At 38.4% G+C, this 12,013-nt stretch overlaps 1 protein-coding gene across 3 annotated transcripts in view; it reads right to left on the bottom strand.

The window, feature by feature from the left end:
- Positions 1 to 12,013, bottom strand: part of SLC25A16 (solute carrier family 25 member 16) — a 49,193-nt gene that overhangs the window by 22,785 nt on the left and 14,395 nt on the right. For all 3 annotated transcript variants that reach the window (XM_030334663.1, XM_030334661.1, XM_030334662.1), the window contains exon 4: positions 11,034 to 11,097. In XM_030334663.1, the coding sequence (XP_030190523.1) occupies positions 11,034 to 11,097 (64 nt within the window). The remainder of the gene's footprint in view (positions 1 to 11,033; positions 11,098 to 12,013) is intronic.

Genomic DNA, 12,013 nt, shown 5'->3' with positions numbered 1-12,013 from the left:
CAGTGCTTTTTAAAAATACCAAATGTCCCTGCTTGGCCGGAGACTTAGGCATGTATATAGTCTACCTGTCAAGTAATCCAGCACTAGATTTTCTTGGCTTGAACTTTTCTCATTTCAGCTAATTTATTTTTATATTATTTATTTCTGACTAATTTTGACTGTTGTGATCAAAATTGATCAAATGGTCAAAAGAACTTATGAGTATGGACCCAAGAGTGAGCCTGCTTGCATTCAAATCAGGTTCTACCACTAACTGGCTGTGTGATCTTGAGCAACTTACTTAACCTGGGTGTCAGCTTCAGAATCTATAAAATGGACATCATAATAAGTCATTACCCAAATCAGGGTTTTATGAAGTTTAAGTGAGTTAATATATGTAAATGCTTAAAATAATTCTCAACATATAGTAAATATTATATCTAAGTGTTAGCTATTATTACTCTCCCAATATGTTCTTTTTCAAGCCATTCGTTTTTTGACCTTTTCTTTTGTGAGCCAAATCATTTGTGTCCTCTTTTGACCCAAATTCCTCCATTCTCAATCTCTTCCTGCACTTTAAGACTTCAAATAAAAAGAAAAAAAATCAAAAAAGAACAGTAAAAAAAATAAGAGAAAGAAAAAAGAACAGAAGATTACTGAAGAAGAATATGCAACTGAGTGGGAACTTAACTTGACTGCTAGTAATCAGACTGACATATATATCCAAATGGTGACTGGGATTTTCAATTCATAAACCTAGTGTCTCCCGTTCTGGCCTTTTTTCTATACTCACATATCTCTTCCTTACTATTCTAACTAGCCCTGCTTTACAGAGAGGTCAAAAAAGTCCTCCAAGGGCAAATAAGGGAAATCAGAAAATACCTACTTCAAATAGTAGTGTGATAGTTTTCCTATTCCCCCACTTTACAACCACAATCTAATACAGAGAGCAGTGTATCTTCACCTACTAGGAAGCAATGAGACTCAAGTTGAGACATGTTTGCAATCTTTGTTTATGTGCAAACTTCTCTTTTTCTCCCTTAATCAAGAAACTGAGGACTTAATGATGAATCCAAACTGACTAAGACTGTTTCTTCCCTAAATGCTAATCTTATTATTATCTCTATAGTCTAGAATCCAGGAATTGTGGTAAACCAAGGACATACTTTAGTCAGCAATTAGATTTTGCTGATTTGCAAAGCTTCAAAGAGCTCAACACTACCTCATAATCACTGTATAAAAAACAAAAATCCTCTGATTGCAAATTCGATTTGTAACCACGATACCAAAGACAGATCCTTGGTCATTAAAACTTTGGAGATCATATTCTGAAAATATGGAAAATATGAATTTTTTATTCTGCTCCAGCAAGAAGCATAAAGAACTTCTTACCAGAGGAAGTAACACTGTACAAGGAGGAGGCAGTAGAAGGAAGATGAAGGAGGACTTCAACTGCCTCCATTTTGACCTCATCTATACTTTCTAATTGCTTAAGTTTGTCTTTCCAACTTATCTCTTAACTCAGGCAAAAGACCAGCAAGCATCCTTGATGGGAACTGAAACTACCCCCTCAAGCAATGATGACTGCTACATGCCAACAGGACCCTGTGTGAATGACACCAAGACAATGGTTGACCTGACCTTTACTGTCCACCGACCTTTGTCCCACATTTTCCTTATATAAACCTAGAAGTATTTTCAGCACTTTAGAGACAGTCTTTGAGACATTAGTCTACTGTCTTCCAGGTGTTGGCCTCACTGAAACAAATTTCGTTTTATTTCACTAACCACTCAGTCTCTGCCTTTGGATTTTGTCAGTAGTGAGTGGCCAAACCTGGTCTGCTTGGGACCCCTAGAACCAGGTGCTCTTGTACCCCAGTTACAAAGAACAGAATAGGTATTAGAAATTAGATAATACAGGGTTGAAGCAAAGGAGCATATCCAAGCCGTCATCAATTAAACTCCTTCCTCTCTAACTTCTCAATGAATATGTAAGTAGATTTCAGTTTTCAGAGATGGCTTCCCTCCTCGCTCATTACCTTCCTTCCCATCTGAGGCTACATGTAGGAACAGCATCCAGACTTCATATACAATCCAAAGAGATTAAAGTTCAATGAAAAAACGAATGCATTTGAAATAAACACTTTAGACAAAGGAAGGGCTCCATGCATCATAGATACAAAAGATAAGCTGGAAAGCTAAGGAAATTGGTCTAGAGTAGATATCCAAGAAAGTTCAATTCTACTATATCCTGTCTTTTGGAACCACATCACTACGTCAAGCCTGATGATTAAAAAAATATCAACTGTAAAGAACTAATAATCTGTCTACAGTTATGTGCAACCTCTAATTCAAATATGACATTCGGGAGCCACACTTGAAATCATTATTACTCAAAAGAATAACTGTGTGTGACTGGATGCCTTTAGTATAGTAGTTTCATGTGGAAATCAGATGTTTCAATAACTGCATGACATTAAGTCAAAGAGCCAAAGGGCTAGAGAGCAGAGATCTGAACATCATGCCCATCCCACATTCAAATCAGGCCTCAAATCTATTAACTAAAGAAAGTAAGTTCTGAAATCAAGAGTTATACTACTAGCTCAGAAGAGTAATTTCTCCAAAAATATAGGAAGCTTATTGCATCTAGATTCTGGATCAGGGCTCAAGGGAGAATAGCATTCTCTTTTAAATATTAAATTCTCTGGGGCGCCTGGGTGGCTCAGTCGGCTGAGCGTCCGACTTCAGCTCAGGTCACGATCTCGAGGTTCGTGAGTTCAAGCCCCGTGTCGGGCTCTGGGCTGATGGCTCAGAGCCTGGAGCCTGCTTCCGATTCTGTGTCTCCCTCTCTCTCTGCCCCTCCCCCATTCATGCTCTGTCTCTCTCTGTCTCAAAAATAAATAAACGTTAAAAAAAATTTTTAAAAAAATATTAAATTCTCTGGGAAATGTGCCTCTACACCTCTTTGAGAGTCTCAAAAGAGCAGTTTGTTCTAACAATCAACCTGTTCTGATAATAATCTAATAATAGCACCATAAAGCCATTCTCACTGCTGACATCCAGCGTAACCTGCTTGGTTGCTATACATGCTATACTGATTGTTAAATATTTTTAATATCACCTTTATTTGTTTGTTTATTCATTTATTTTTTGAGCAGCAGGCAAAAGTTTATTAGAGTATAATATCAGAAAGTAAGAATAGTATGAGAGTTCTCTTTACAGAGGGGGGCATTGGAAAGTGAATGCCCCCAATATCACCTTTATTTAAACTAAAATTTTCCCTGTGTTACAAATGAGACAGAAAAAGGAATAAGGAATTTAGGTGGCTGGCTCAAGAGCATGTAATAAGTCTCTTGAGCTGGCATGGAAGGTTTAATAATATTCCCTCATATTTAAGGAGGACCTCAGATCTTTCAGAATATTTTCATAGCAGTTCTTTGACTTTCAGAACAACTCAGAAAGACAGGGAGTGGGGCAAACACAAACTCCACTTTAACAAATGAAGAGTGAATTACAGAAGGCTTAAATGATCTGTCCATGGTCAATGTAATATAATGGAGGTCAGCCAGGATCCAGGAAGTGTTCAGTACATTTGACCTCCCAGCCTTGAGCCAAAACACCAAAGTGGAGTAGACCAGAGCAAGCAAAGCTTGAGATAAGCAAGCAAAATTCAGCTTATCACTTCTAGTTTCTAACTCTTCTCTCTTTTTCCTGTCACTGTTCATTCCATAAGAACTGTCAGAACAAGACTGATTTCAAACAATTGAAACAGAAGGAAAGAAGAGGAAGACCTCTGTAAATATACAAACCTTGATTCTCAGTCACTAGTTTTTCCTTTTTCTGGCTGACTGAGGTTCCACATGTACTGGATTGTAGTTATAGGATGAGGGAAAAGTTTGAAATTCAGAAAAACTTTAAAATAAGCTCTGTTGAAATGACTGTGAAAAACACACCAGTTTTTATTTTGGCAGATATAGAAATTTCCAAACATACTTTCAAAGGCCACCTAAGGTACAGGAGCAAAGATACCTAATACAAATAAAATTAACTAGAACACTCATTTCAATGATTTATAATCACAGAAGCAAAATGTAAATTACAATACTTAAACATGGTAATAAAAATAGAAATACTGAATAATGGAGGCACTAGTCTTATCTGTAATTGCTAGAATTTTTAAAAACTTTTTTCTTTAAAACTTAAAATTTATGGGGCACCTGGGTGGCTCAGTTGGTTAAGCGTCCGACTCTTAGGTTTCTGCTCAGGTCATGATGTCGTGGTTTCATGACTTGGAGCCCAGAGTAGGGCCCTGCACTGACAGTGTGGAGTCTACTTGGGATTCTCTCTCCCTCTCTCTTTGCCACTCCCCTGCTCCAGCTGTCTCTGTCTCTCTTGAAGTAAATAAACTTAAAAAAAAATTTTTAATTAAAGTTCCTATTGGTTATTATTATTTTCTAATATGTACTGAAAACTAGATGTTAACATGTCTTTCATTTCAGAAAAATGAAACTAGAAATTGCATTTGAATGAATAATGCTATTCAATAATACCAAGTGCTGTGAAAAGGAAATAAAGTCTCCATGATTTAACACATGTTCACAATCCAACTTAATCTTTCTTATAACCTTCAAAGAAAGGATTTTGATCAGTCATTTGTAAAGTTAAATTTATTTATTTATTTATTTTAATGATTATTTGTTTGTTTGTTTATTTATTTATTTTAAATTTTTTAACGCTTATTTATCATTGAGAGACAGAGAGACACAGAGCGTGAGCAGGGGAGGGGCAGAGAGAGGGGGAAGGACAGAATCTGAAGCAGGCTCCAGGCTCTGAGCTGTCAGCACAGACCCTGACGCGGGGCTCGAACTCACAAACCACTAGACCATGACCTGAGCCGAAGTCGGGCGCCCAACCGACTAAGCCAGCCAGGTGCTTCTTAATGTTTGTTTTTGTGAGAGAGACAGAGACAGACAGAGACAGAGACAGAGTGTGAGCAGGCAAGGGATAGAGAGAGAGGGACACACAGAATCTGAAGCAGGCTCCAGGCTCTGAGCTGTCAGCACAGAGCCTGACACGAGGCTCGAACTCACGGACCACGAGATCATGACCTGAGCCGAAGTCGGAGGCTTAACCAGGCGGCCTTGTAAGGTTAAATTTAAAAGATACAGGGCGCCTGGTGGCTCAGTTGGTTAAGCATCTGACTTTGGCTGAGGTCATGATCCCACAGTTCCTGAGTTTGAGCCCCATGTCAGGCTCTGGACTGACAGCTCTCTCCCTGCCCCTCCTCCATTCACAATCTGCCTCTCTCTCAAATATAACTAAACATTAAAATGAAAAAATTAAATATTAAAAGACAGTGGGGTGCCTGGGTGGCTCAGTCAGTTAAGTGTCCAACTTAGGCTCAGGTCATGATCTCACAGTTTGTGAACTGATGTCTCTGCATCAGCACAGAGCCTGCTTTGGATCCTCTGTCTCCCTCTCTCTCTGCCCCTCCCCTCCCTGCTTGTGCTCTCTCTCTCTCTCTCTCTCCCGCTCTAAAAAATAAATAAGCATTAAATTTTTTTTTTAATTTAAAAGACAGAAAATTCATTCATTCATTCATTCATTCATTCATTCATTACTTATTTTTATTTTAGGTGTTTTTATTACAGCACAGGGATGGGACCCATGGGCAGAAAGAACTGCCTAAAAGAAAATTTAAACAGTAATGTACAAAATCATACATTTTGTAATCTGGAATCTTTACTAAAATTTCTTTTCTATAAAAATGAAGATAATCATGGCATTTTCCACATAGTATTTTTCTGTAGACTACATAGTAAGTGCCTGAGGATTACATGTCAAGTGCTCAGGTCTATATATGGTACATAGCAAATAATCAATACTTGTTAGCTTATGTTAGCTAACCAGCACTGTCATACCAGTGTAACATACTGAAATATTTCGATACCAGTTGGCAAACAGCTGTTGCTCCAACTCCCTAAGATCCCTACCATGGCTCTGGTACCCCTCTTAACCCACCAGAACTCCCACCACCACTACTACCACATGCTATCTCATACTACAGACACTAACAAGTTAATTGGAGGCTTTCACAACCTGTGCTATTTATTAGTACCTCTATAGTTGTGTTGCTAAATATTTTGAATATTACTCCTGATCATTTTTACTACTTATTGAAATTGGATCAGCCAACCAGGAGTCAAGAAGAGCTAAACAGGGGTGCCTGGGTGGTTCAAGTCAGTTAAGCGTCCCACTTTAGCTCAGGTCATGATCTCATGGTTTGTGGGTTGGAGCCTTGTGTCAGGCTCTGTGCTGACAGCTCAGAGCCTCCTGCTTCGGAATCTGTCTCTCCCTCTCTCTCTCTCAAAAATAAATAAACATTTTTTTAAAAAGAGCTAAATAAACACTGGATAAGGCAGAACCATAAAAAAAAGACTATATATTTAGGTGGAAAGGTAAGGCTGAGTGTCCTTGGTTTCAGAGTGTGATATTCTACCTGGAAAGTCCCTGAGACCTGTCATCCAAGAGCAAGCCTGTCATCCCAACCAGGAAGATAGATGATTATCTATAGTCATGGTGTCTCCAACATCTATCCAGATTTTTGTTGTCTTTTGAGGCCTACATACTCAACACATCTGTCCCCATTCCTCTCCACATCATACCACATATGCAGATCTCAAAGGTTTTAGATATTCTGATATGTGGAATTTTTTTTACCACTCTTTTATAGCTACATATTTAAATAACTGTTGAGGGGTGCCTGGGTGGCTCAGTCGGTTAAATGTTGGACTTCAGTTCAGATCATGATCTCATGGTCATAGGTTCAGGCCCTGCATCGGGCTCTGTGCGGACAGCCCAGAGCCTGCAGCCTGCTTCAGATTCTGGGTCTCCTTCCTTCTCTGCCCCTCCCCCACTTGCTCTCTCTCTCTCTCTCTCTCTCTCTCAAAAATAAATAAACATTAAAAATGTGTTTTAGGGGCGCCTGGATGGCTCAGTCGGTTAGGCGGCCGACTTCAGCTCAGGTCATGATCTCGTGGTCTGTGAGTTTGAGCCCAGCGTCGGGCTCTGTGCTGACAGCTCAGAGCCTGGAGCCTGTTTCAGATTTTGTGTCTCCCTCTCTCTGACCCTCCCCTGTTCATGCTCTGTCTCTCCCTGTCTCAAAAATAAATAAAATGTTAAAAAAAATTTTTTTTAATGTGTTTTAATTAAAAAATAAAAAAATAGGGTGGGAGGGAGGGGAGGGTGGGTGATGGGTATTGAGGAGGGCACCTTTTGGGATGAGCACTGGGTGTTGTATGGAAACCAATTTGACAATAAATTTCATATGTTGAAAAAATAAATAAATAATAAAAAATAAAAAAATAACTTGATATGATAAAACTGCAGTGAACATCTCTGTTGTTAAATATGTCACTGTATACATCTTTACTTCCTCTCTTAAATAAAATCACTGAATTTAGTATATGATACAGATGGGGCTTAAAATCAGAAAAAAAGCATGTTATAAAGTAAATAATGTTGGCATAAGTAGCTAGTCATTTGGAAAAAATTTTTATTTAATCCTTACTTCATTTTTTACATAAAAACAAACACTAGGGATGACTGGGTGGCTCAGTCAGTTAAGCATCAGACTCTTGATTTCGGCTCTGGTCATGATCACATGGTCATGGGATAGAGCCCCAAGTCAGGCTCTGCACTGAGCATGGAGCCTACTTGGGATTCCCTCTCTTGCTCTGTCTCTGCCCCTCCCCTGTTCACACACACACGCATTCATGTATGTGCTGTCTCTCTCAAAATAAATAAACTTAAAAAAAAAGTTATCAGTGCCTTAAAATAAATAAATAAAATATGAAAAAAAATCAACATAAAAATCATCAATATAAAAAACATTTTAGTAGAAAACATGATCAAATGTTTTTATCTTAGAATAGAGAAGGCATTTCTAAACACCACAAAAAATTTTGAAGCCAAAGAGGAAAAGAGTAACCAACTGGCATGTAAAACTTATGGGTGTGTGGGGTATGTATATTTGTGTGTATGTGTAAGAGAGAGAGAATTGTGGAGGATTATTCTTTTTTGTTGTTGTTTTTACATTGTACTTTATTTCTCTCTCTCTCTCTCTCTCTCCCTCTTTTTAATAATTTCTATTGGGGCGCCTGGGTGGCGCAGTCGGTTGAGCGTCCGACTTCAGCCAGGTCACGATCTCGCGGTCCGGGAGTTCGAGCCCCACGTCAGGCTCTGGGCTGATGGCTCAGAGCCTGGAGCCTGTTTCCGATTCTGTGTCTCCCTCTCTCTCTGCCCCTCCCCCGTTCATGCTCTGCCTCTCTCTGTCCCAAAAATAAATAAACGTTGAAAAAAAAAAAAAAAATTTCTATTTAGGGGCCCCTGGGTGGCTGAGTTGGTTAAGTGTCTGACTTCAGCTCCGGTAATGATCTTGCAGTTTGTGGGTTCAAGCCCTACATTGAGCTTTTTCTGCTGTTAGCACAGAGCCTGCTTCAGATCCTCTCTACCCCCCAGCCCACCCCTCCCTTGCTGATGCACACATTCTCTCTCTCTCAAAATAATAATAATAATAATAATAATAATAATAACAATTTCTATTTAAAATTTAGTTGGTTAACATACAGTGCAATATTGGTTTCAGAAGTGGATGATTTTTCTTAAAAAAATCACAAATAAGGTTAAAAGACAAATCTAAAACCGAGAAACAAACTATTAGCAATACTTGACAGAAAAAAAAATAATGTCCTAATTCCCAAACTTATAAACATAATTTTTCCTAGTTGTTTTAAGCAAAAATGAATATTTAAAAAATAGATGCAACTCAGGTTGCAAGTAAAAGAAATATGAATGGTCAATAAACATTGGAAAGCTGATCAACCTTGCTCATAATTAATTGCCAAATATTGGGGCGCCTGCGTGGCTCAGTTGGTTAAGTGTCCAACTTCAGCTCAGGTCATGTCTCGTGGTTCGTGGGTTTGAGCCCCGCATTGGGCTCTTTGCTGACAGCTCAGAGTCTACAGCCTGCTTCGGATTCTGTGTCTCCCTCTCTCTCTGCCCCTCCCCTCCCACTCTCTCTCTGACAAGAATAAATAAACATTAAAAATAATAATAATAATTGCCAAATATTAAAAATCTAATAAGACCCACTGTTGGTATGGTATAGTAGGAGGAAAAGCCATTAAAAGCATTATGAAGATCAGTTTGACAATGCTTATCATAATTTAAATACACATATCCTTTGATAAAGTAATTTTCCTTCTCAAAATTTATTCTACAGATATAATAATACAAGTATAATGGTTATTTGTGAAACAAAAACTGAAAATATTCCAAAGACCAATCAATAGGGGACTGGATTAAATAAAGCATGATATATTCAGGGGCACCTGGATGGCTCAGCTGGTTAAGCATCCAACTCTCGATTTCAGCTCAGGTAGTGATCTCTCAGTTCGTGGGTTTGGGACCCACATGGCAGTGCGGAGCCTACTTGGGATTCTCTCTCTCTCTCTCTCTCTCCCTTTCTCTGTCCTTCCCCCACTTGTTCTCTCCCTCTCTCTCAAAATAAATAAACAAAAACTTAAAAAAGAAAAAGCATGGTACATTCATACATTAGAATATAACACAGGTCGTTTAAAAAAAATAAGAAAGATCTATGTATTGATATAGAAAACAGTCTTGAGATAACGGTAAAAGAAAGGTTCCAATCTTATAGAATAGTACTGGAAAAAGCATATGGGGCACCTGGGTGGCTCAGTCAGTTAAGTGTATGACTCTCAATTTCAGCTCAGGTCATGATCTCTTGGTTTGTGGGTTCAAGCCCCATGTCAGGCTCTGTGCTAACAGTGTGCAGCCTGTTTGGGATTCTCTCTCTCTGGCCCTACCATTTGTGCTCTCTCTCTCTCAAAATAAATAAATAAACTTAAAAAAAAAAAGCATACATAAGAAACAGCTAATAGTGATTAGTGATTGTTTTTAGGGAGTGGAAATATTTGCACTGTATAAGAGTTTGTATTATTATAGTCATTATAATATTTTTAATGTTTTTTTAACATTTATTCATTAAAAAAAATTTTTTTTTAACATTTATTCATCTTTGAGAAACAGAGAGAGACAGAGCATGAGCGAGGAAGAGGCAGAGAGTGAGACACAGAATCCAAAGCAGTCTCCAGGCTCCGAGCTGTCAGCACAGAGTGCGACACAGGGGCTTGAACTCGTGAACCACAAGATCGTGACCTGAGCCGAAGTCGGACGCCCAACCGACTGAGCCACCCAGGTACCCCAATATTTTCGAGAGCCAGAGACAGAGTGCAAACAGGGGAGGGGCAGAGAGAGAGAGGGAGAGACAGAATCTAAAGCAGGATCCAGGCCCTGAGCTAACAGCACAGAGCCTGATGCAGGACACAAACCCACAAACGGTGAGATCATGACCCGAGCCAAAGTCAGACACTTAACTGACTGAGCCACCCAGGCATTCAAATGTTTGTTTCTTTTTTTTTTTTTTTAATTTTTTTTTAATGTTTATTTATTTCTGAGGCAGAGAGAGACAGAGCATGAGTGGGGGAGGGTCAGAGAGAGAGGGAGACACAGAATCAGAAGCAGGCTCCAGGATCTGCGCTGGCAGCACAGAGCCCGACGCGGGGCTTGAACTCACAAACTGTGAGATCATGACCTGAGCCAAAGTCAGTGGCTCAACTGACTGAGCCACCCAGGCGCCCCTCAAATGTTTGTTTCTTTATAAAGGTGCAGTGGCCTCTTGTTTTTTCCAACATTTTAAAAAAATATTTGAAAGAAAAAAACAATTTCCAGAAGTAGAATTGTTAAAGGGAATGTATGTTATTCATAATTGTACATTTAGACCATTCCTTACCTTTTCCTACTGTAAAATACTTTTTTTTTGAGTTGGGATATTAATGATTTCTTATATAACTGAGTGTACAAAGATGAAAAATTTATGTTACTTAATCAATGTCATAATATTATCTAAACCAAATTAAGTATTTTAGTAGAAAATTAATTTGTCAGAAATGAAATATACCCACTCCTCTTACCTGCCATGGATCCAGCCATTAATCTGTGCACATGACCAGAAACTCCCAGTTTTGTAGTAATTACCTAGAAACCAAAATACCAAATTAAATGGAATATTTTAAAAATACGTCTCATTTCACTGTTTAATAATGAAGAAATTTCAAAAAAGAGTTACACAATTAGTAAAAAGAAAATTAGTAAATGAAGTGACCACAATTGTAACACATCATAAGGTCAGGTATTTCCTACGTAGCTTTTATGCCAATTCTGCTCTTTTACAATCTAACTTAGAATTGTCAAATATACTATATTGTACATTCCTGACCACATATACTTAAAGTGTGAGTGGCAGTAGTACAAATAAAATGCCACTACAATGAAGTCTTGACATACTGATGACACCAATTCTGACTGATTAGCTTGGAATGTTGTTCTCATCTCTATTGCTTACTTTTCCTTTTAAGACACCCTATGAAATTTAGCATACTTAACCATTCTGTGTCACTTTCACTCCCACAGAAAAGAGAACGTCAATCAATGAGTAGGATGGGAAAAGTTGTTAATTGATTGCATTACTCAAAAACAGACTTTCACAATATGATGTCACTATTTTATTTGTAAGAAATCCAAAGCTACAATGTTCCTTTCCTAAAACTGAGAAACAAAAAGCACATTAAAAAGCTATTAATATTTTCTGTATTTATTATTACCTATTTGAAGTATATTTTGGCTCTTCTTCGTAAATGTATACATAAACAATTTGCTCAAAAATGACTAACAACTGGGGCGCCTGGGTGGCTCAGTCAGTTGAGCGTCTGACTTCGGCTCAGGTCATGATCTCACGGTTCGTGAGTTTGAGCCCTGCGTTGGGCTCTGTGCTGACAGCTCAGAGCCTGGAGCCTGCTTCGGATTCTGTGGCTCGCTCTCTCTCTGCCTTTGCTCATGCTCTGTCTCTCTCTCTCAAAAATAAATAAAACATTAAAAAAAATTTTTTTTTTAA

Source organism: Lynx canadensis, chromosome D2 (genome assembly GCF_007474595.2).
Source record: "Lynx canadensis isolate LIC74 chromosome D2, mLynCan4.pri.v2, whole genome shotgun sequence".
Taxonomy (NCBI): Eukaryota; Metazoa; Chordata; class Mammalia; order Carnivora; family Felidae; genus Lynx; species Lynx canadensis.
This window is presented reverse-complemented; position numbering and strand designations above follow the sequence as displayed.